Source organism: Rosa chinensis, chromosome 3, assembly GCF_002994745.2.
Source record: "Rosa chinensis cultivar Old Blush chromosome 3, RchiOBHm-V2, whole genome shotgun sequence".
Lineage (NCBI taxonomy): Eukaryota > Viridiplantae > Streptophyta > Magnoliopsida > Rosales > Rosaceae > Rosa > Rosa chinensis.
This window is the reverse complement of record NC_037090.1, coordinates 19839207-19863894: the sequence shown is the minus strand read 5'-3', so window position 1 is coordinate 19863894 and position 24688 is coordinate 19839207. Positions and strand designations below refer to the sequence as shown.

Here is a 24688-nt window from a genome sequence, read left to right as displayed (position 1 = left end):
AAACAATAAAGGAGTACCTAATTCAACAAGACCAAGTAAACCAGTCCAAAATGGATCCATCAACATTTATTAAGGTTCTGATATGAAATATATCAGACCAGCTTTCTTTTACATCGATTTTCCTTGAAGACAACTGTGCCACTAGAAATCATCTTGCTTCTATCTAACATCCTTTTAACAATATCACACTGGTGGGGTAGATAAACTACGACCATCTTCTCCAAACACTGAGCATGCTCGAGAATATATCTTGCTAATTCCATTCCATTAGATCCGTTGGAAAGCTCGATTGTAACCTCTTTAAGCTTATAAATGAAACCGAGGTTTTGCTGCTCCCAGTATCCCATGTCGAAACCAGATGTCTGGAAAAACAATAAGACAACAAGCTAATCAATCGAAACCTATCGGAAAACTAACAATGACAAAATGTAGAGATCATAAATGAGAAAGCTGGCATAGAAACTCACATTAGATCCGAAGTCGTATAAAGGCGGAGTTGACTTGATGTATAAAGTACTCAGATTTGTCATTGCTCCGAAAAGAAACACCATTGATGGGACTAAGTCACTGACGAAGCTCCCAATATGCAAACGCAAATAACAAATATTACCAAACGAAGTTGGCGAAATTCCTCTCTTGTATAGTTCCTGCAATATCAATGTAAAGGCACATATATCTCAGATTGGTTGTCAAATCTTTTCAACCAAACTAGAAGAAAAGGAGAAAAATAATGGCAGGGTTGTTTTTACCTTCATGGCATCTTCCTTTATAACAAGAAAGCTACGCTTGTGTGAAGTGCCGATATCATCTAGGACATGGTCAATCTCATCTTCTTCAGGCTCTAGATAAAACCCAACTTCTTCTAAGCCTACCAGCTCTCTCATATATGAGTGAATCATCAAATTCCCCACCCAATAGAAGCTTTTAAGGTTTGGAGCAGAAACATTAAACGATTTGTTGCTAGGTGAATCAAATCCCCAGACAATAGTTATGTTGCCAAGTTTCTCACCTGATATATTAAGATGACAGATGCTAGTCTGACTGAAAGTATACTCAAAATATAATGATTTCAAAGACGAGCTTTCAATGTTGATATTTTTTAGCCCATGAACATCCTCAAGATTCAATACCTCAATGCATTTGCAGGATTGTGAGATCCATTTGAAAAATGATTCTTCCTCTATTTCAACGTTTGTCAGCTCCAAGTACGTGAGATTAGAGACGAAAGTGAAGGAGGGTATTTGAATCTTACAATTCATATCCACCGACAGAGACCTCAAAGATTCACACGGAAAGATGCAACATGGAAATGCTAATGGTGTTTCATCCTCAAATATAGAGATCTCAAGATCAAGCACTTGCACATTACACCTTACTGCATAGTGTAACCACGCCATCGTTCGAGACTTCTCATTACAACCACAAAAGCATGGTGTTTCATGGTCAACGTACTCAAGGGGAACCCACCGAATACGAAATTTGTGCATCTTATTCTCCCCACGATGAATCAAGAACTTATCCAAAGACCTCAACAACTTCATCCGTTTATAACATGAGGATGTATTAGCCAAGGAAAATTCATCAAAATTCAAGGATGGAACTGATAGATAAAGTTCTCTACACTTTCTGGACACACAGCCAAAACGAGTGAGGTCAGTGATAGCAAGAAAAGAAACAATGTGATGCACAACTGGGTCGGGAAGATTACCCAACGTTCCTATCATATTCTCACTCTCCGTACAACCTCCTTCACCTTCACAACTTGCAGTAGCCATTAGCTGACTCTCGCAAGAGAAGTCGGTCTCAATTTACTACAAGGCAATTAAGGAAGTTATACCAAATTAAAACTTCATTACATTCTTGTAATAATACACTTAACCAAACTAGTTAAAGAGAAGTTGTAATCTTGATTCTAGTATATATATACTATATACCTGATTTACCCCGCTAAACTTGACTTTAATCTCCTAATAGAAGAAATGCACAGAGAGCCCTAATTCTGCAATCTGGTGTTGAGCAGATCTGGTCGTGAATGGTGCTTAAACACAGCATCCAGCATCGTCTGCTTTCTCTTCCTTTGGTAAAATAAATTTGTAAATTCACAAAGCTCCTGAGGCCTGCTTTTGAGGAGCCATGTGAATGCACCATCAAAAAGAACTAAGGGGGTGTTTTTTCCATGCATCTCTCAAATTCCATCGGAAAAACCCAAGCTTCTCCCAACTTTTGTTTAAAAGCTCTGTTCGGCAACCATTGTTTATGCTAATATTTGGTAAAAAGGAACCCCAAAATTAGGGTGGGAGCAAATGATAAAGTCTATATCTAATGGTCCACACGTTGTTGACCTAGTATTCAAAGATTCTCGTATATATCAAATATGCGATTAGATTCTCCAAGCATGGTTCTTGTTTATCATTTCTTAGTTGGAGTATGGGGAGATCAGATGTGGTTTCCAAGAACCCAAATTCTCAGCGCATTCCGTGGTCGACTCTCAGTCATTCTCATTCTTCATCAAGAGAACAGTAGAGATCAGGCACGGAACCAGGAATTAAATTTGAGGTGGGCTAAATTATTAGGGATCAATAGATTTAATTACTTACATCAACAAATCGATAAATACTCAAATTCTAACATGAATTACTCAAATTCTAACATAAATTACATTCTAATTTCGTCAAAAATTTCATTATAGAAGAGAAGTTAAAGTGTAATACCTTCGCAAGGTTGAGAGAATGAGAATGAGTGCAGGAAAGAAGACAGACCGACCCCTATAATAATGATGTGCAAAGAGAATTAGAGAAGTGAGAGTTGAGTATGAGAAATGCAAAACCCGGTAGAGAGAAGAGGAGACAGAAAACTGAAAAAGAGGAGAGAAAGAGGAGAAAAATTTTCTTTGTCTAGTTGTCTACTTGTTATTTGCAAACTACAACATATCTTAATCAAACATATATATAATAATTTTTTCCCCGTAAAATGTTGGGGTGTGCTGTAGCACACCTCAGCCCACCCCTACATTCGTGCCTGGTAAAGATGAGCAGCAAGTTGTAGAGCTATTTGAGATTCCTTTGTTGATGGGTTTGTCATGGTTGTCGTTTGTAATCCACTAGCTTTCTTTCACCAAGAAAACCACGTACACCTTTTTGTTGAACACTTCACTTATACACTATTAATCCTAACTAAACTAGTTTCTTCACCTCTGCCGCTCAGCCTCAACATGTGGGGCTAAGGCCCCGTTTAGAATTGCTTCGTTTTTAAAAAAAATCCGCTTTTGTTCAAAATTTTAGATTTTATTGTGTTTGGTAAATAAAAAAAAAAGCTTTAATTGAAAGTTATAGATCACTAGCAGCAGATTTTAGAAGCAGCCTAGAGGTTGTTTTTAGAATCTGATGTGGATCAAAACACACTATGCAGTTGTTTTATGTACTAACAGCACTTTAAAAAATATTATTTACCAAACACGAAACTGTTGTAATTCACAGCTGATTATTCTCACAACACAGCAGCAACAGTTTTTTTTTCTATAAGTCACAGCAATCCCAAACTAGTCCTAACCAACAGATTTTGGCTGATCAACCAGAAGAATGCTGTAATGGATCTATCAAAATTCACAATGAACCTACGAGATTCTAAAGATCTAAAACAATGGCTTTCATGCATTGTCCTTAGGTCATCAACGGGCCGGGTGGGCTCGACCAGGCCCATCCTTAGCGGGTTGGGCCGGGCCGGGCCTTACATCATTTTTACATAATGACGAGCCGAGTTTCATTGTAAATTTTAAGATCCAAGCTCGTTCATATAAACCGGGTCTTGTGGGCCGGTCCAGGTCCCTTCGTTAATCCGGGCTAGGTTTATTTTCTCGATCAAGTTCCAAACAATTTAATCTGTATTCAGATTCCTAAATTTTCTTCATTTTCCTAGCTTGTAGCAGCTGCAAACATTTAACTTTTTACCTAAGTTAATTAGGGTTCTTGAAGTATAGCTTGTAGTATTTCATTTCGGGGAAGAACATGCGCATATATATATATATATATATAATTTTTTTTTTTATTAGGAATGAAAAAAAAAAAGTTTTGATTTTGTCCATTATATTTTGCCCATTTATTAGGCAGGCTAATGGGAAAATAGTTTTCCAATTTGGACCCAAAAGGAATAGAGATAATTACATATAAGTGCAATTTGGACCCATAGGGCTAATGATACATAATGCCACTTTTAATAATTTTATTATTCTCTAGGCCACTTAAATATGAAAATAAACCCCGCAAAATATAAGAAATATCAATATTTATTGCCACTACACTCTTGATTTTCATTATTTACAAAAATGCAATTGCGTCAAAACAGGTATTATCATTAATTGAAAAGTTATTGTCAACGTCCAAAAAAGCTACTTCTGATGAACAAAAAAACTATTGTCGAATAACTAAAAAGCTACTATTGACCAACCAAAAAGCTATTGTCAATTTTCAAAAAAATTATTGTCAATCGTCAGAAAAGGCACTATCATCTTTTGAAAGGCTATTGTCAACTAACTGACAGTAATTTTTCAGGCAAATGACAGTATATTTTCAATTCATTGACAGTAGCTTTTTGGTTTATTGATAGTAATATTTTCGCTCATTGGTAGTAGCTTTTCAATTAATAACAATAATTATTTGAAGGCAGTGGTATTTTTATAAATAATGAAAAATAAAAATGCAGTGGCAATAGTTATGAGAGACAAAAACATATAGTGGTTTAATTGATAATATGTCATAAAAAGACACTGATGGAATAAAGATCACTTTTATAAAATAAAAAGAGAGAGTAAAAGACTAGTACTTAGAGCAAGTCCACTGGTTTGTTCTTGACTGGGCATAGTCAAGAAAAATCTGACTATATGACCTTGAGATGGATTATGATGCTTCCACCGATGGTTTTTTGACTGGGGTGGGTTTTGCCTTTCTTGACTACAGCCAAGAAATAAGTCACAGCCATGACTATTTTCCTGACCGGTCAAGCCTAGATGCCAGCGGTTTCCAAGCCTGATCGTGGCTGACGTGAGGAGGAGCTCAACAATGGTCGACGCGCCAAATGGAGGCAGTGGAGGATTGGGCATCGATGCGTGGCGCCGCAAGGATTCACTTGGGCGACGTCATCACCAGACCCTCCACTGCGCCGCAAGGATTCACGTGGCCGGACGATTTGCTCCGCCTGGGTTGCTTCGATCTCGGCCTAGGGGAAGCTTTTGGGATGTTTGACGCCACAGAGCGGCAGGACGAGGTGAGGCGACCTCGGGGGGGCCGGGTCCTTGGCCGGAGGACGGAGAAAAATCCGGGTCGGGTCGGACGAAAAACAACGGGTCTAGTGCAGCTGCGAGAGAGAGAACCGCAGGGGGGAAAATGAAAAAATGAAAAATTTTCGTCCTTTGAAACAAAATAGAATTTTTTTTTTTTAGCTATTTATAGAAAATTTTCAGATTTCAAAAATTCATACGAACTCCGAATATTGCGTTCCATGTATGCACGAGATCGTATCGACGATCTCTATAACTTTTATGAAGGAAGTTTTCCCAAATTATGTATGTGTAAAAAGTCGATTTTCGAGACCCCCCTAAAATTATATAATAATGAACCGTGTTGACCGGGCAAGAAAAACAACGGGTGTAGACACATGTCCAGTGGCAGTGAATAGTAACTTGACTGGTCGAATTCTTGACTTCTTGACTTTGCTTTTTCTTGACTACGGGTGCACTTGCTCTTACTCTTTAATTAATTCATAATCCTTTCATATTTGGGTGAATAAAAAGGAGTAATTACTTTTTCAGCAAGCAATCAACCCATACCTGATTTGATTACTTGTTCTTATCCTTGTTTTCCGGTAACCTATTCCTTTTCTGATATTGTCTTCTAATCATTGTCGTACTTTCCCGTATGACCTACTGATCGAATCCTTATATAAGCAACCACACCATATGAATATTATATTATAAAAATTGAAATAGTCAACCCTAAATTTCTCTCTTAGGGGAAAAAAAAAATACTTGCCGAAGTTAGGGAAAGAAAACAGAAACGAGAAGTTACGTTCGATGCCAACCACTGAAAACATAGGGATCAGGAGGCAGGCCACTCTGTTCAAGAAGGCTCATCAATTGTCAGTTTTATGTGATGCGGAGGTAGCGATCATCGCTTTCACAAGCGATGGAAAGCTTCATGAATTCTCGAGCACCAGCATGGAGCACACTCTTTCAAGATACAAGGGCGAGGTGGAGCAGTCTAGGCCAGAAGAGGGCCGCCGCCACGAACCTGCGAAACTGGAGAAGCCAAAACCATGTGACAATTACATTATTCATGAACTGAAGGGAAAACATGCAGCGCTGAGTTTGGAGATCTCGCGGAGAATGGGAAAAGAGTTGGATGACTTGAGTAGGGAAGAGCTGTGTGCCCTAGAGGAGCAACAACTTTGGGCGTTGTTATCTGTCAATGACAAGAAGAAGGAACTACTTGTGGAGATGTTGCAGAGGTCTATGTCGGGTGATGAACAGCGAGCTGTGCAGGAGAAAGAGAACCTGATCAGAGGGTTTGAGGGGAGGATCAGGGAAAGGCCATATGTCCTTCAAGACCATGGCCTGAATAGGATGGTTTACAGCACAAAATTGAAAGCTGTTTCACTTTACAATCGTCCATCACAGATCCAGCGATGAGCATTCCGACATCTTGCAACTGCGGCTGTGATAATATATTGTCGAAAAGCAATTAGTGCTGAACCCAAATTTATTCATTCATGACTCATGAGTTTACCAAGACCTGTATTGGTCTTGCGATTTCTTTTCTTTTTGAAACGATCAATGTTTTGTTCATGTGTATAAAGCATTAAAATAATAATATCAAAAGTTATCTATATGATCGATCCTTTGTTTCTTTGAGGAACAATTTGAAATTCCATGATTCGTCTTAGCAAATTATGGCCCCGGGGCTGATAATGAGGGTTTTTTGTGGTCTAACTTGTCGAGCTATTTCTAGTCTTCGTATTAATGCTCATTTTCTAAATTTCATGAGAAGATAGAGGAGAGCAACCAGAGCATCCGGTGTCTCTTTCGTTTGGGTGGCGGCGATGATTCTTTGGATTGGCTTCATGCCTTGGTCACAGCTAGGACGGCAGTCATGGCTAGCTTTCTCTAGTACGTTGGGCTGCGCCGGGTTTTGATCAATGGTGGAGGGGCTCTCGGTGGTCGGATAGTTGGTTATGTGACTTGCCCCGATGGTGTGGTCTCTGTATGCCACTATGCCAGATCTAGGCTGTGGGGGATTGCGGTGGGGGTCATGGGAGCCTGGTGGTGGTTTGGCGTTTTGGGGTGGAGAGACATGGGTGGGGGCGGGTCTCCATCCAGCAAGGGTGGATCTGTAGAGGTCGGTGACTAACTTCTCCCTACCGATAACCGTGATAGGCCCTGAATAGCAAAACCACTGCATGTCCTGTCCTGTCCTGGACGGGACAGGGTTTGTGACAGTGGTCTGTTGGTTTTTAGTAGGGTTTCTTTTTTGGTTAGGTTAGTGTTAATAAGTCCCTACTCTTTTGAGATAGTGTTGAGTTCCTACTCTTTTGAGATAGGATTGGGTGTAGGTGCCATGCCATGTAAATGGTGTCATCCCCGAGGACGTGGATTATTTGGTTCAATTCTGGTTTACTTTTGGTGTCGAGTCGTTGACGAGCGATCCTTTACACGTGGTCTAGTACTTTTGGACACGGTGTTGAAGAGGACGCAGTCTTCTTGGCGGTTGATTATGAGGTATTACTGGAACTTTCGGGGTGATCATATGATCAATATTGTAGCCTTGGAAAGGGGCGTATTGTGGTTAGAGTTTGGGCCCATTGGCCTAATGCTATCTGTAATTGCAGTTTTATTGGGGTTTTGGTTCATGTCCCCCCCCCCCCCCCCCCAATGTATGCTTTCCGGTTGATTGAATGAATTTTATCTTTTTCTCAAAAAAAAGAAAAAAAGAGGAGAGCAACCAGACAAAGACATATCACAATGCAATCTTGCATAAACAACTGTCTGCGGCTGACAGTTACTGATACAAAATATAAGAAACCAACGAAGAAGATAAATCATATACCCTTTTGCTGCTTAAATTAATGGATGGTTTGTCTGTACGTAAGCCAAATCTCCATCAATCTCCAGTCGATAGTAATTATTTTTCTAAGCTTCTCACCTGAGATCGATATTCAGATGCAGATACTACTAACCCGCTCAAAGCAAAACAATGCCAGAGATCTCTATGGCAATATCGATCCTTTACCCCCTTCCCAGTAACAGACATAATTCCTTCCTTAATTAATGCATGAACATGAGATCCATTTGAAAAATGTCATCTTCTATAATTTGAAAATACAAGGACATAAACTGTTTTCTGGAGAATAGGGATTGCAGTACACGGATCAATCCTTACTGGGCAGCAGAAACCAAAATAAACAAACGGGACACCATATTTTGATTACGCAGTGAAAACCTCAAATATGAGATTAAAAATATTGCGGGGCTCTTACTCTTGAGAACCCAAAATAAGAATCATCGTATTCAAAAGGATATGTTCTTTTACAACTTCAAATAGCACTAGCTCGGCTATCTTGTTTAGACAAAAACTAACACACAATTTGTCTATCTTCTTGAACTCCTTCAATTGAAGGATGACCAAATCTTGTTATTCCTTCTTCACAGTCTCTCTACTGATCTCAAGAAAGTTTTTTTATGCATATGAAAACATGATCAATAACACTTACACATGGACCAGGTGTTTGACTCTTTGTGAAGATTCAATCTCAAACTAACATGCAAGACTCTAACAAAATTCTTGCGTCACAAGATCCACCCTTCTGCCGTGCATATTTTCTGAATATATATCAAGCACCATCGGCAAAACCTCTCAACCAAAGATTCTACCCTAATTGTCATTTAATTAGAAAAGTAACTTTCCATATATGAAATCCAATAAATCTTAAAGAAAATCAATTACGAATAGACAAGTCCTAAAAACCCTAGGGCATCAACACCACGATTTTAACACTCAGAAAAATCTTTTAAAGACATAAATACATAAAACCTAAAACCTACTTTTCAAAATCGGACTCCACATGAAACTGACTACTAATTAAATGACTACACTCTGCATATGCATGTGTTGCAATCCCATGCATATGTAGATGCATTTACCAATGATTCTCTGAGATCAGTAAAGGGACTTTGTCATAGTTTTTGTATGGGAATATTGCCAATACAACATGTAGAAGAATTGTACCTACATAATTACTTATTAAAAGTCCTACTGTACATGGTCACTCATAGAGATTTCAAATATCCAGAAAGAAAAACGCAAGGAGGTAAGGGCAGTGGGTATATATGCAAAAGTGAACCAATATTAATATCAAGGACTTCAACATTACGCCATATGGAATTGTCAATCCATGTGTTCATTCGATATTTCCCATCTTCACATAAGCTACGATGTTAATTGGTCCATGTAGTTAAGTTCCGAATTCAAATTAAAGCACTTTATCCTACTAACCCCACGATGAAACATTTATCTCTCCAAATAACTCAACAGCTTCAACCTCTTATCGTAAGTCCACAAGTTCTTGCCGAATCCACCAAAATTCAATGACGAAGCTGACAGATATAATTCTCCACACGTTTAAGACACACATCCGATGCGAGTAAGGTCTTTAATAGCAAGGAACGAAAGAATGTGATGAGCAACATGGTCTTGAAGATTACTCAACCTATCAATTGACCCTGGCCATATATATATATATATATATATATATATATATATATATATATACAGATCCTATCCAGAGCGGAGCTCCGCTTTGAAATTAATTTGTGAAGTTCGAGTTTTTGGTCACTTTTCGGTAACATATCCACATCTCGACCGTTCAATTTTTAGGTACTAGTGTATAGATCATCTCTGCAAATTTTCAGCCAAGTTGATGATTGTTAAGGTATCTAACTCGCTTAAACAAATAGACGAACTGAATCTGTCAACCTGAACCGTACTAGCTTTAAGGCAGTTAACAATGCCTTAACGATCATCATTTTGGCTGAAAATTTGCAGAGATGATCTATACACTAGTATCTAAAAACTGAACGGTCGAGATGTGGATGTGCGACCGAAAAGTGACCCAAAACTCAAACTTCACACGTTAATTTTCAAAGCGGAGCTCCGCTCTGGATAGGATCTGTATATATATATATATATATTAACAGCTATATAGCTGCTTGGCCTTGAGTACAACTTTCACTAGCCTATAACTCACGTTTCCCCGTCTTCCATGAAACTAATTGGTGTCTTTTTGCAGTTTGTACGAAAAGTAGATTTCAGTTTATACTATAGAATCCTACAAGAAAATTGGAATCGATTACATTTATTTATTTCAAAACCAAATCGATGTGATAATCAACTTTGTCTGGAGTATTACTTAGACTGTCTACCATAAGCTATTTATGAATTCCTTGACCATTAACTTTGCCTTTTGTTCCATCAAGTTAAGTACTCAGTCCGATCCAAAAAAAGAAAAGTAGTCGGTGGTTTTTAGTAAAAAGTAACATAAACACGAACTATTAAGTAGTAGAGTCGATAAGTGTACGTACCACGGTACCAACATACATGTACCCAAGAGAAACTGAGCTGGGAGAATGTGGAAGCTAAAACGGGTGAGTGTGCACCGTCTTCCTTGGTCTGGATTCTGGTTTGATGGATAGCTGTTTTGCCCTTCGAAGCAGAGACATAGAGGCTAGGGAACCTTCACTTTGTTTTTCCTCCAAATTGTATCTGCTTCTATAGAAACGTCCTTCAAATTCCCACAAACCTTCAAATCACTCTCACTATCTTTAGTTCCTAAACAAGTTTCTGATAATCTAGTAGGATGCATCGGCGGCGTTGGTTTTGTAGAAACGTCGTTCGAAATTTGGCTAAGTAATTAATCGTCTTATAATAAGAGAGGAGCAGCTATGATCCTTGTAAACCATCCTCATGGGAAGGGAGGGCCCACCGCAACCCTTTAACTTGAATTGACTAAATCACCCATCAATAAAAGATTATGTGAAAATTATTAATAGAAAGTTAGATTGTAATTTCAATATTAGTTTTGGTGTCATGACAGACGCTGCACAATTTTATGGGTCCTCAGAGTGAAATAAATAATAATAATAATAATAATCAAATAAAAAAAAATTAAGATGAAACTCAACAACAATTGTCCAGTCTTAGTTTCGTGAGTTATGTATATTCACTGTGGGAAATATTTTCAATTTATCTCAGGCTTTTTCTTTCTTTCTTTTATTTAAAGAGGATCAAAGGATTTCACTCCTATCTCCATGGTGACTCGAACCCATAACCTAGATCTCTGGCTTATTTAAGCCATTTAGCATGATTCTAGGTCCAAGAATCCAGCAAGTTAATAAGACCAAATTAAAAAGTACCTAGATTTAAGCAAAAAAATAACATAAAAAAAAGCTGAAAAGCTATGCATTGACAAAGTCATCAAACATTAGGCAGCAGAAAATTTCAGCTTCCTCTGAAGTCTAAACATTCTCATGTGCCCAGATACGGGCGATTCATGAATGTCCTGGCCAGTAAAAATCTGTAGTCAATGACTTCTTCCTGGTGAAGCAAATATACAGTGGAGAGATTAGTTTTCTAAGGTTCACACCTGAGAAGTTAAGATGGCAACTCCTATTCCAATAAGGAGATTCATCGACCTCTAAATGGTGGTCATCTTTTGTCCCACTATAGGATTCAAGATGTACATTCTTACTGCATTTGCAAGAACAAGGTACTAATTGATTATCAATAAGTTCTTGATAATGTATGGCAGTATGCCAGTATGGGATCGTATCAGTACCTTTTTAAGTCAAAGAAGTTGGTAAAGTATGATATGATGTACACAGCACCAAACAGAATAAATAATAGTATACTCAATTCAGTTAGACGAAACTAATATATATACTTCAATTGAAACACTACATAGAACAAAGTATTATAGATGTGACACATAAACATTCCCCCCCTGATAGAGAACAGCTACCAGATGAAAAAAGACGAGCAAAAATCAGAAACAAAATGCCTCATGTTTTTGAAAGGATTGATTCAGCATCTAAAGGTGGAGAGAGAAACTCTGGAGGAGATTCGACAATCCCCGTCAAACTTCTACTTCTGATTCTATGATCCTGTATCCTGTTAGCACCTTTTAATGATTGATTATCTGGCAACCCTTCTTCCTCTTTGCTTTTCAGTTCCTCTGTTTTGATCTTCCAGATAGACAACTTTGGCATTGGCAGCCATCTTGCTTTTCTTTAACGCCCTTATAGCATTAGACTGATGAGGTGAATGCACAATCGTCATTTTGTTCAAATTCTGAGCATGCTCAAGGATATACCTCGCAAACTCGATTCCATTGGATCCACTGGATAGCTCAATGGTTACTTCTCTAAGTTGATGAACAAAATCAAGACTTTGCACCTTCCAAAATCCCATGTTAAACCCAGAACACTGGAACGCAACAATGCAACAAGAAAATCAATCGAAAAATGCAAACAAATAAACTACTAAAACTAAGAATTTGCAAAATATATAGAAACAACACCTACTTATTTCTTAACCATGATCATTTCACACGGGTCTAGAAATGATGAGAAATGCAAAAAAAAAAAAAAAAAAAGAACAGAAAAATAAGTATTCAGGGAAGAGACGGTGAGACTTTCACTTACATCAGTATTTGGGTCAAGGAAGAAGGGGTCAGACTTCATGTCTAAAGTAGTCAAATTAGGCATTCCTTGAAGAAGCAAAGCCATTGGGAGGACTAGGATGTCAAGAAAACTTCCAATATGAATAGACAAGTAATGAACATTTTCTAATGGGGCTGACATGGAACCTCCCTTGTACATAGCCTGAAAGTTATAGAAACAATCCCCAAATAAGGTAGGGAACCAGAAAACCCGTAAAGAACAGTATAGAAAAACCAGAGCTTGAAGAGTAGTGTCTTGTTACCATGATGGTCTCTTTGTTTAGAATAAGAACTTCAACCCTGTTTATGCTGCAAAGAATCTCAAACATGTTAAAGTCATCTGCTTCAGGTTTCAGAAAGAGCTCAGCTTTCTGTAAACAGGTCATTTTCCCCAGATTTTGTTGAGTCAACAAATTCCCTGACCATTTCAAATATTTAAGATCTGGAGCAGAAATATTTAATGATCTGCTGAAATCGGAATTAAATCCCCAGTCAATAAATATGTCTTCAAGTCTTCCACCAGAGATGTTGAGATTGCAGGGACGAACCAGATAATCGGTCACAAAGTGAAATGATTTTAAAGAAGAGCTTTGAATGGTGACAGTTTTACTCCCATAAGCATGTTCAAGAATTAATGTCTCAATGCATTTGCAGCAACAAGAGATCCATTTGAAAATCCCCTCATCTCCTATTATAACATATGTCAACTTCAAGTATTCAAGATTAGAGAAAGATGTGAGTGAGGGTGCTTTAAGAATCTGACAGCTCATCTTAACCAATAGAGACCTCAGAGATCCACAATGGAAGACAGACAACGGAAAGGGCAGTGTCTCATTGGGTACACCAATATCAAGCTCAAGGACTTCAACATTACACCTTACAGCACTGTGGATCCATGTGATTATTCGAAATGCCTCATTCTTACTGCCTTGGTAAGCATTCAAAAAGATACACAAACGTTTCAGCTTATTAACCCCTCGATGAACTAATAAGAACCTATCCAAAGAACTCAACAACTCTAATCGCTTATCATCATTTAACAAATTGGCATGAGAAAATCCGTTCAAATTCAACGAAGGAGTTGACAGATAAAGCTCTCTGCACTTTTTAGAGGCGCAACCGAAACGAGTAAGGTCAGTGATAGCAACAAAGGAAAGTATGTGATGAACAAGATGGTCCGGAAGGCTTGTAAATCTGTCTATCCTACACTTGGTAGGAGCTCCAACTCCCCTCAACCTAGGCCTCTGTTCCATGAAACAATGGGGTATCTTTTCGCAATTGTAAGAGAAGATGGTTACGATTATACTACATGCCTACAAGGAAATGAGAAGTAAATATCACACCATCAATCACATTCATTTCAACAGCGAACCAAATAGTATCAAGTCCTTGACCTAAACTTCAGCAGTCATTGAACTCCATTTGTTCTCAAGAAACCAAATTGCATGCGTCTCTTTGCGTTTGTTAGAGAAATTGGTTTCAGTTTATGCTAAAAGCCTTCAAGGAAGAAAAAGGGGGCTAAAGATAAGAGTAGTGTGGTGATGCTAGTACGTACCACCATTGATGAACCCAGCAAAACTTGAGCTTACTCTATCGTGTAGGATCACGCGGGAGCTGAAATGGGTGGGTGTGCCTCCATTCTCGTTGGTCGAGTTTCGCGGTAGAGAGACCAGGAAGAGAACCCTAATTTTGTTCATTTGGGGGTTTTGTAAATGTTTATGTACAGTCGACCAGGCTACTACGTGTCGTTGGGTCAATCTAGGCCTGGCATTTAAACCCGCAAACCCGCACGCTAAAAACTCGCACAAACCCACCCGTTTATTAATCTGGGCTAAAAAAACCCTCAAATTAACGGGTTTTGCGGGCTAAACCCGTTGGAACCCGTTAACTCAAAATCCTTCCCAAAAACCTATTTCCCATTACCCATACGGGTTCCCCATTTTTTATTTTTTTATATATATATTTTTTCAACCAGGGCATTTTTATAATTTTTCTTATTCCCCATGAGGATCCGACAGTTGGATCTTCGTATAATTGTGAAAAGATGATTCAAAAGGAGATCCGTGAGGATTCGACCGTTGGATCGTCGTATAATTTTGTGAGGATGATTCTAAAGGCGATCTGGGACGATCCAACCGTTGGATCTTGGTATAATTGTGCATAGATGATTCAAAAGGCGATCCGTGAGGATCTGACAATTGGATCGTCATATAATTTTGTGAGGATGATTCTAAGGGCGATCCAACCGTTGGATCTTCGTATAATTTTGAGAGGATAAATCTAAGGGCGATCCGTGAGGATCTGACCGTTGGATCATAGTATAAATCGGTAAAGATAATCATCTAGGTGATCCATGAGGATCTGACCGTTGGATCGTCGTGTAATTTTGAGAGGAAGAACCTAAGGGCGATCCGTGAGCATCTGACCGTTGGATCATAGTATAAATCGGTAAAGATGATCATCTAGGTGATCCGTTAGGATTTGACCGTTGGATCGTCGTATAATTTTGAGAGGATGAAACTAAGGGCGATTCGTGAGGATTTGACCGTTGGATCGTCGTATAATTTTGAGATGATGAAACTAAGGGTGATCCGTGAGGATCTGACCGTTGGATCATCATATAAATTGGTAAAGATGATCATCTAGGTGATCCGTTAGGATCTGACCGTTGGATCGTCGTATAATTTTGAGAGGATGAACCTAAGGGCGATCCGTGAGGATCCGACCGTTGGATCATCGTATAAATCGGTAAAGATGATCCTCTAGGTGATCTGTGAGGGTCCGACCGTTGGATCGTCGTATAATTGTGATTTGTGAATTATTTTTTGTCAAAAAAGGAAAGGAAAAAAAATCTAAAAAGATAAAAAATAAAAAATTTCAAAATAGAAAACCAAAAAAGTTCATATAGAGAAAATGGCAAATGAGGGGTTGTATACATAATAAGTCTTAATTGGTTTTAGTTGCTTTGATAAAAAGTTAAAAAATAAAAAAAATAAAAAATTTATGGGTCTTAACGGGTTCCAACGGAAAACCCGCAAACCCACCGGGTTTGGCCCGCGAAACCCGTTAAGCTAACGGGTTCTTACCGGGTTGGCCCGTTAAGAACTCGCACCGTACCCGCACTATACCTGCACGTTGCCAGGCCTAGGTCAATCCGTCATAGGCCCAGTTTGGGAGGGCTTTTGAAATTGCTTTTCCTCCCAAAAGCCCTTCCAAAATTCTTTGGGCTGTTTAGTAAACCACTTGGGGGCAGCTTTCGGCCCGAAGCGCTTCTTCCAACCGGAGAAATTAGGAAGCTCCAATTCATAGCTTTTTGGTTTCTGCTTTTGCGGGAAGCAAGTCCTGATGCGGAGGTTTAAATGAATTTTATTGAAAAACCTAAATTGTCCTCTTGCTTTTCTGAAATTTACATCAGAAAGTCCTTCGTTCTCATTTCACTTTCGCACCGCTTCATCGTCGACATTGTTCCCTTCTCTCTGTCTCAATGATCTTCTATCTCACTGAAAAAGGCAATGTTGTTCGATATTTTGACATGGATTCTAATGAATGCATATCTCAATCTGATCCCAAAGTTTCAATCTTTCTTGAATCATCATGTCATCACGGACGCGCCCCTCATCCTCCAGATCCAAGTTTCACACAATTATAAACAAGATGACCCAGATGGTGATCATTCTTATTTAATTCTATGTATTCGCAATTTTTATTTGAAGATTTCTCTTTTGAAATTTTGGTTTTTGTTGAAAGTTTTGCAGAATCACCTACATAGGTTCTTCGATGTGTTATTCTCTGCCTCATCCTACACAACCTGTTTTTCCTTTCCTTTTTGTCGGGTGTGCTATTATCTCTCAAAAATCATCATTTTCAATAGTGTGATTGCTCTCAAATCAGTTTCATGTTTATGTTTATTGCTTCTGAAAAGTTTGTATTGCTCTTGACTAACCGTTGTAGACTGGGCATGGCAAATTGGCAAGCAATCACCTCCTTACTCTTAGCCATAGGTAATCACATGAATAGTCTTGGAGGTTTGTGTGTCTTGGAGGTAATCACAAATTGGCAAACAAGAGTTTTACATTGTATAATCTATTCCATATAATCAGTTGCATAGTTGTGTCTCAGGTTTTTGGTGTGTTAGATGGTCGAATGTTTAGTAACTATGACTATTCAGAGGTTTAGATGAAAAGAAATTTAGAAAAATAAATGCAGAAGGATAGAGAGGAGATGAGAGAAACGAAACAAAAGGAGATACCATGTTACCAAGCTTTTTTACATTTTGATAAAACTGATCTGGCTACTTTGCTGCAATTGATCATATATGTGCTTCTTCTTTTTTTCCTATTGTGTTGTTATTCTGTTTGGTTGCTAAAATATTAGTGTACTTGCTGCAATACTTTTAGTTGTTAGGCCAGCTAGAAGACTCGAAGAGTATGGAAGCTTTAGCAGCCATGAGCTTTTCATTTTAATTCTATTCAAATGTTTTGCTGGACTACTCCTATCTAATTTTGTTCTGTTCCTCGTGCAATATGAAATATGAAACCTTAGGAATATATATGAGCTTTGATAATTTCTACAGGGAGGCTGAATACTTGTGTGGTGTGTTATTGATTTTTGGATGGTATGAGGGAGGCTAAATTCAATTATGTTCTGCTTCATTGTTCCAATTATGTTCTACTTCATAGTTCCAATTATGTGGTGTGTTATTGATCTTTGGATGATATGATGGAGAGAAACAAAAGGATCTTTGAGGAAGCTAAGTGTGAGGAGGTTAATCATCTATGAGATAGGATTCGAGATTGAGAGTCTCTTTGGCCGTTTGTTTTCAGGAGTGTAGAGATTGCTCTGAACTTCATGCCTATTATTGTCTTAACCACATGTAATCACCTCCTTACACTGTGGACAATGAGGAAAATGACTTGGCTATTATTAGTTTTATTTTTGTCATTTCTCATGTCTGGTATGAGAAGCTTACAATTTTGCAGGCATTGAAGGCATCAGACAGTTTTGTTACCGTAGAAGTTACAAGGTGATGCAGTTTATGTGATCATGGCATTTAAGAGAAGCTCTCCAAGATTTGAGTTGTGAGATCAAGTTGTTAACCAACAACTTTGAGCCGGTGTTTTTGTGCGAAACTCCCAGCGAAGGCAATGAAGCTGATTCTTTGGTTCAAAATGTTGTTACGTTAGGCAACCTTCATTTAAGTAGGGAGCTTATCCTCCTTAGCTAAGATAGATTTTCTTGAATAATTTATCCATATTCATGATGTTGTTAATTAAGGTCTTGGAGGGATTTCTAATCAAACTAGTTTTATCATTATTTTTCATATGAGACTTTTGTACTCCTGCAAGCTTCATCAATGAAATTCCTCTCATTAAAAAAAGAAAAGAAAAAAAAAACTAGTTTATAGGAGCAAAATATATGAAAATGTTTCAGTTTGAGTATTCATGTCTTTTTTGGTAAATATATACAACAACTTTTTGCATTCAGTTTACCAAACACCTTCAAACTGCTTTTCATTCTCACAGCACTTTTGAAAAACAGTTTACCAAACACTCACTACTTCTTCTCACAGCAAAACCAAAAGCACTTCTGGCCACAGCAAAACTAAAAGCAATTCTGGCCACAGCACAGCAATCCCAAACTGGGCCTTAAGCTCTTTCATTCATTCATGGACTTGCTTTTGGCAATATGAATCCATTAAGGATTTGGTTAAGCAATATGCTTATAATGACACATAGAATTAAGGGATTTGCTTTTAGCAATTTGCTTATAAGATCTTCATATTAACCGGCCAGGACAACATACTATAAGCCACTCGTCAATATAACACTTACATGTAACATTGTACTTATAGAAAAGTTGTCGCTTGGAGAAGAAGGATAGTCCCACGTCTCTATTAAGAGACTTGTGTCATAGTGATTTTAATTCACTGGAATGAACACCCTCTTGTATTTTAGGGGTTATAAAGTTCAAATATATCATCATGTTTACAATATTCAAATTCATTGGAATTGCCTCTTTCCAATTTGGCCAATAGTATAATTTGTCGACACAATGAAACGTGGTAGTATACAGCCCTTGATGATATTTAGTAGCTACTACAGATGAGATATCATCAATTAGAGATCTATCACACAGTCAAAATATATGCATGCATTAGCTATAAAAGCTTATTCATATCAGGTACCTATGCCTCTTTTAGCATTTGATGTCTCTCAAGGACAAATTAATTCAAGAATGTGGATCTTTGTATAACCTCATGAAGAGTGTTATAGGACTTGTATAATCTTCCCTTATAGGGAGCTTGAAACATTGGACTTGGTGGATATATTCCACATAAATTCGCGCCGTTACAATAGCGTTTCCTCCCCCTAACGGCAGGAAGACTATCTAGTTTGACCATTCGCAAAATATGCGTGCAAAAAATTGGATTTATGATATCCACTAGGGATAGCGAGCCCATACCAAATTTTAGGTCAAAAAGATAATGAATTGAGATTTTTTCTCAAAATTAAAATGAGACATGGTGGATAGATATTACACACCAATTCATGTCGTTTTTCATAAATGATATTGCTCCCCCTAATGGCAGGAGGATTGTCCCATTAAAGTGACAACTCGCAAATATACGATAAATTATAATTTCCGTGTTAGGATAGTTTGCAACTGTTGTTGTATTATACAACAACGTAGAGTATGTATATAGATGAGTCTACATGACATAGTAATGACACATTAGTTACGCCAAAATAAATTTATTTGGCTCAATGAAAATTTTAGTTCATGATACAGTATACAGTAGTATACCTATAGTTGATTAATACAACTTAATTTAGGTGAAATTTCATCACCAAATAGATGCAATGATATTCCACATAGGTAACATAATACGAGCTCAGTTGGAGCCGACCATCAATCAAGATCTGCAGCTTTTGAGATGATTGTTACCATAGCTTTTTGAAGCATCAATTGTGAAAAGTTATCAACAATTGCAATGGATCATCTCCATAGTTGCATTATATGCAAGACAAATATGTTTGTCATTATGTTTATCATGAACATTCATAGTTGAAATTGAATTTATTGATGAACACATGGTTCATATTATTGTTTGACACTGAAAACAAATGTCAAAATTATATACTCAAATTTTGAGTCTGGGACAGTGGTCCATATGGGTATAAGCGTATACTCCAATAAATAATACAATGGAGGAACATAGCCTCATCAAATTTTATATTGTACTCAAAGCATTGGGCTCGAGTCTTCACAATTAGAAGCTTGTTCTAAAAGTGGAGTGAACAGAGGTTCACATGTACTCATAAAGAGAAGGGACAAAAATCCAGACATAATTGGAGATCAAGAAACAAGAGGTTTCGATCTATTTGATTGTATAACAATCAGTGGAGGAATTTTAAGTCCTCATATAATTGGATCAAGAAACATGTAGTTTCGATCTCATTAGAAATTGACAACTTTATGTCAAATTATCAGATAATATAATAAGAGGAAATCAAAATGAAGTCGTCGAACTTATGAAAATGCATACCTCGATTCTATTTGAAACATAATTAATATTGTTGATACCAATAATTGATACATGCATTAATATAACATTATAACAAAATAATCGAAAATATATTATAGTCTAGTTGGTTAGGATATTTGGTTCTCACCCAAAAAGACCTAGGTTCAAATCCCAACGATGGAAAAATAATTTTGCTATTTTTTCACAAAAAAAAAAAATGAAATAATCATATGAGGTAGATATGACAAAAATAATCATAAGACATCATGATCGAATAAAATAAATAACTATGATAAGTATCGAATAATGGTAATAAAATGAGTTTTATTATAACAATAATTATCGGGGAGAATGTTAATAAAATGAGTTATTAATAACAATAACTACCAGATAATGGTAATATCATGATAATTGTAAGCAACAAATACTCATGACAAATTCAATTATGTAAGAATTGTAATAAAAGTAATTTAAACGTAATAAATGTGATTAAACAGATAAAGATAAGGAAACATAATTATGTTTAATCGGTGCCAAAATATAGGCTTAAAATGACTACATAAATAAATAGAGACAAAAAAAAAAGCCTAGATATAGGCTTAATTAAAGTTAACCGATGTCAATAACATTGGCGTTGATCATGTCATCAACATGTTTTCCATTGTCTACAAAAAAATCAAAGACGTTGAGCTTGTTAACTTCACTGACAGATTCTCCACATAATTTTAGTTGGGAGGTAATCTGATGCATAGCAAAATTGAAAATCAGTGACATAGTTGAAGTTCTGAAGGCACAAATGCGTCCATTCATATCGTGCTCTAGGTATAACAATGGTTTTCTGGTGAGTAAATCGATCAGCCACTACTTGCCAAATCTCAAGTGGATCTTTCACCGTAAGGTAATCATCTTTTAGGATCTTATCAAGATGATAACGCAAGAAAATCATAGGCTTGGCGGGATTTTGCACAAATGACTTATTGTCAACTTTGATAGCATTTCCAAGGTTTTTAGCCATAAGGTGAATTTCAGCATCAAATAGTTCTTGTCAGAAATTTCAAGAGGATCAAAGTCTAATTTTGTTAGATGCGTCATCTTTTTACAAAGAGAAAAGATGAGATATATCAGGATCCATAAGTATTAGAATAACATGTTCTATGAAAAATGATAGAGATTCATATATGAAACAGAAGTTTCAAAGTGTTCATAAATATGAACAATGGATCCCATAGGGAAAACACGAGAAAAACATTCGTGTGATGTCTGTAGAGCCATAGGTCTAAGACTACTCGGTCAACGGACTCGAGTCTTGACTATTGGAACATGTAGTTCTCAAAGTCGCATATGAAATATAAATTTCAACAATTACATTATATAACAGATACATACAAATATATGTAAATGATCGCATAAAAAAAATTGATATTCATCTAGGAGAGAAAGAAGAAAAACTCATAGATCATTAGCCTTGGTCATAAGCAACTATGTTGCACCATAAGGCTTGCAGATCATCATGGAGTTCAAAGAAGAAGAAGAAGAAAAATAAGAGCAAATGCGTGCTGATAATGTGTTATAACTAGAGAATAAGAGAGAGAGAGAGAGAGAGAGAGAGAGAGAGAGAGAGAGAGAGAGAGAGAGAGAGAGAGAGAACAGAGAAACAGAATTTAGGAGGAGGTAGAAGTGTGTGTTTCATTCTCATTAGACCCCTTTATATAGGAGTAGTGTTTACATCATAAGGACATAAATAATGAGTATTTACAATGGACAGCCACATATATATAATATTTATAACACATCCATATTAGAAAAGAAAAATAGAGTTGGAATATATTTGATAGCTTTTAATTTTTTTATTAAATATTTAGGGATGTGCGAATAAAATTTTCTTTCTTCAATCCGGGATTAAAATATCAGTCTTTACATATCCATCGGAACTTTGAAAAAATGAAATATTAGAAATATCGGAGATATTCTGAAAAATATATATTTCTTTAAAAAGTCCATTTATGTAAAAGTAAATGGGAATTGTTCTACTCATTTCATTTCATAGTCCCTTTATATAGGGATAGAATTACAACGGAAACATTAATTACAATAATGATAGTAAATGCTGATTGTGATATGATTGTAATTCCTTGATTCCCTATTCATCAGTTAATCTGACGAAGGCACATAATGTGCTTTTCCTTTAACACTTCCCTTTGTGCCATGTCAAAGACGAAATGGTGCATGAGTTGTTGCCTCACTAAAAACCTTACCAAGTAACAACAAAAACCCTGTGGGACAAAAAATACACTTTGGTCGAAGGAAAAAAGCACAACACACTTTCTACATTTGAGGATGACATGTGTGTGTTAGACTCCTCCTGACGTCTACACCTCCCCCTGATCCTTACATTAATCAAGGGAGCTTGGAAAGTCTTCACATTCCTATGTTTTTCACATGTTTCTCAAATTTGGCCTTAGGCAATGATTTGGTGACCAAATCTGCCACATTCTCCTCAAACCTTACTTGATTTACTTGAATCTTGAGGAGAGTCTGTTGTTGCTGATTGTAGAAAAACTTTGGCGATATGTGTTTTGTATTATCACCCTTGATATAACCTAGCCTCATCTATTCGATGCAAGCTGCATTATCTTCATAAATGCAAGTAGGCTCTTCAGTGGTAGAACTCCAACCACTAGTCCCTTGAATATGTGTAATGAAAGCTCTTAACCATATACACTCACGAACCGCCTCATGTAGAGCAATGATCTCTGAGTGGTTCGAGGAGGTAGCCACAAGGGTTTGCTTTGTTGATATCCAAGATATCGCCGTGTTCCCAATGGTAAATACATAACCAGTTTGAGAACGACCTTTATGTGGGTTAGAGAGGTACCCAGCATCAGCAAAACCAACTAAAACATTATTTGGGGTTTCAGTGTAGTGAATAGCGCTTTCGCCATGAACATTTCCTTTAGGGATTGCAGTTCCATCTGCGGTCCCTCTTGTCGCATCAGAAACATTAAGGCATTTGCTTTCACATTGTCAGACGGTCCATCGTCTTTAGGGTCAGTGGGAGTTTTGATGGTGGCAGTGTAATCTTTTGCCACAAAGGCAGTTTCTACATCGGAAACCCAATGATAGTACTCAAGTCCTTCTGAGTCCAAAGTGTCAAATTCAGGTCGAGTTGGATTAACCATCTACATAAACAAGAGAGAAGATATAAATTACGCAGTCATAAAGACATCTACGTGAATTATTTTCCAAAAATATAAATTAGATTTCAAGACCAAGATTCGTAATGGTCACTTTTTTTTTTTTTCGATGCTATGTGAAAATACTTTATCACTGTAAGTATATATTTATAATGCGCATGAATTTTCATTATCATGGCAAAACGCAATTTATATGTAGCAAAACAATTATAATATAAAGGCATGCATAGGGGTAATTATATAAACATAAATAAAAATCACAAAACATGCTCAAAATTTTCATAAATAATATATAACAATATATATATATATATAGCATGCTCAAAATAAAATATAAACAATAACATAATATAAGCATAAATAAAATTCGCAGATCATGCTTGAAATTTTACAAAAATATAGACAATAAAATATATAATCATACTAAAAGATAATCATATAAAACATAAATAACAAGGCATGCTTAAGAGGAGCAATATTATCTAACTAAACATGCTCAAAAGTTCTAATTATAAACAATTAAATATATCGGAGTACGAATTTAAATAAATGAAGGAGAACATACTTGGTTTCAAGAAAACAAAAACGATCCTACCGCACACGCATGTTGATGCAGGCATGCATAACGATGTTTTTGGGCTTGAGAAAAACTGGGCGCACTACTAGAATTATGGCCTCAGACATCGGCCAAAAACCGATGAGAAAAAGAATTCCGACCGATGTCTTAGTGGGTGATGAGAAAGGTCCGGAAAATCCAGACATCGGTTTTTAGCCGATGTCTAGTATCATTATACACATCGGTTCCTCATTATAAATCGATGTAAATACGTTTAATTGATAACAAATTTGTATGTTTATATATTGTTAAACCTCATTTTATTGCCTTTAATGCTTAAAGAAAGATAGATCCTATAGCACAACTATGCATTTTAACATCGTAATTCGTTTAAAAACGATGACTGATACTGTTTCACACATCGGTTTTCTAGTCTTCATCGATGACAATACTTATACTGGACATCGATTTCTATCTAAAACACGATGTGCACTTGTTTGTGACACATCGGTTCCACCATAATAATTCGATCTCCTGTGGTTAATGAGACATCGATTTTCATTTTGAGACTGATGTATTTCTCTCGATGGACATCAGTCTTTATGGTAATAACTGATTTAAACTTTATGTACAGACATCATGTTCTTTAGATGA

General features: G+C 36.9%; 3 protein-coding genes and 1 long non-coding RNA gene across 6 annotated transcripts; 2 read left to right on the top strand and 2 right to left on the bottom strand.

Moving 5' to 3' along the window:
* Positions 1-36: 36 nt before the first annotated feature.
* LOC112193289 (putative F-box/FBD/LRR-repeat protein At4g03220) lies at positions 37-2951 on the bottom strand. Of its 3 annotated transcripts, XM_024333371.2 has the most exons (5): positions 1935-2951; positions 1709-1811; positions 750-1626; positions 468-647; positions 37-362 (listed from the first exon to the last, which is right to left on the bottom strand). In XM_024333371.2, exons 3-5 carry the CDS (start codon positions 1539-1541, stop codon positions 93-95), a joined length of 1242 nt encoding a protein of 413 aa, XP_024189139.1. In that variant the 5' UTR covers positions 1542-1626; positions 1709-1811; positions 1935-2951; the 3' UTR covers positions 37-92. The 3 variants fall into 3 exon arrangements, with proteins under 3 accessions (XP_024189139.1, XP_024189136.1, XP_024189137.1); XM_024333368.2 differs by having other exon boundaries at positions 750-1811; XM_024333369.2 differs by lacking the exon at positions 1935-2951 and having other exon boundaries at positions 750-1928.
* Positions 2952-6064: 3113 nt separating this feature from the next.
* Positions 6065-6740, top strand: LOC112194262 (agamous-like MADS-box protein AGL15). The gene has a single exon (XM_024334511.2). The coding sequence runs from the start codon at positions 6065-6067 to the stop codon at positions 6677-6679; it is 615 nt and encodes a 204-aa protein (XP_024190279.1). The 3' UTR covers positions 6680-6740.
* A 5223-nt stretch (positions 6741-11963) lies between these two features.
* On the bottom strand, positions 11964-14484 carry LOC112192931 (putative F-box/FBD/LRR-repeat protein At4g03220). Its single transcript, XM_024332873.2, has 4 exons — positions 14315-14484; positions 13023-14072; positions 12743-12922; positions 11964-12524 (listed from the first exon to the last, which is right to left on the bottom strand). Exons 1-4 carry the CDS (start codon positions 14318-14320, stop codon positions 12234-12236), a joined length of 1527 nt encoding a protein of 508 aa, XP_024188641.1. The 5' UTR covers positions 14321-14484; the 3' UTR covers positions 11964-12233.
* Positions 14485-16177: 1693 nt separating this feature from the next.
* On the top strand, positions 16178-17015 carry LOC121052079. The gene is made up of 3 exons (XR_005807927.1): positions 16178-16425; positions 16515-16592; positions 16711-17015. It is a non-coding gene; the product is annotated as an uncharacterized LOC121052079 (long non-coding RNA).
* Positions 17016-24688: the final 7673 nt, after the last annotated feature.

Bases quoted from the DNA above. Each gene is read 5' to 3' on its own strand.
- LOC112193289 (XM_024333368.2), bottom strand. From the start codon at position 1,775: ATGGCTACTGCAAGTTGTGAAGGTGAAGGAGGTTGTACGGAGAGTGAG. The intron at 648-749 runs GTAAAAACAACC...TTGATATTGCAG, and splicing joins TAAAGGAAGATGCCATGAAG to GAACTATACAAGAGAGGAAT. The intron at 363-467 runs GTGAGTTTCTAT...TTGTTTTTCCAG, and splicing joins TATACGACTTCGGATCTAAT to ACATCTGGTTTCGACATGGG.
- LOC112194262 (XM_024334511.2), top strand. From the start codon at position 6,065: ATGCCAACCACTGAAAACATAGGGATCAGGAGGCAGGCCACTCTGTTC.
- LOC112192931 (XM_024332873.2), bottom strand. The intron at 12,923-13,022 runs GTAACAAGACAC...TATAACTTTCAG, and splicing joins TAAACAAAGAGACCATCATG to GCTATGTACAAGGGAGGTTC. The intron at 12,525-12,742 runs GTAAGTGAAAGT...GTTGCGTTCCAG, and splicing joins TCCTTGACCCAAATACTGAT to TGTTCTGGGTTTAACATGGG.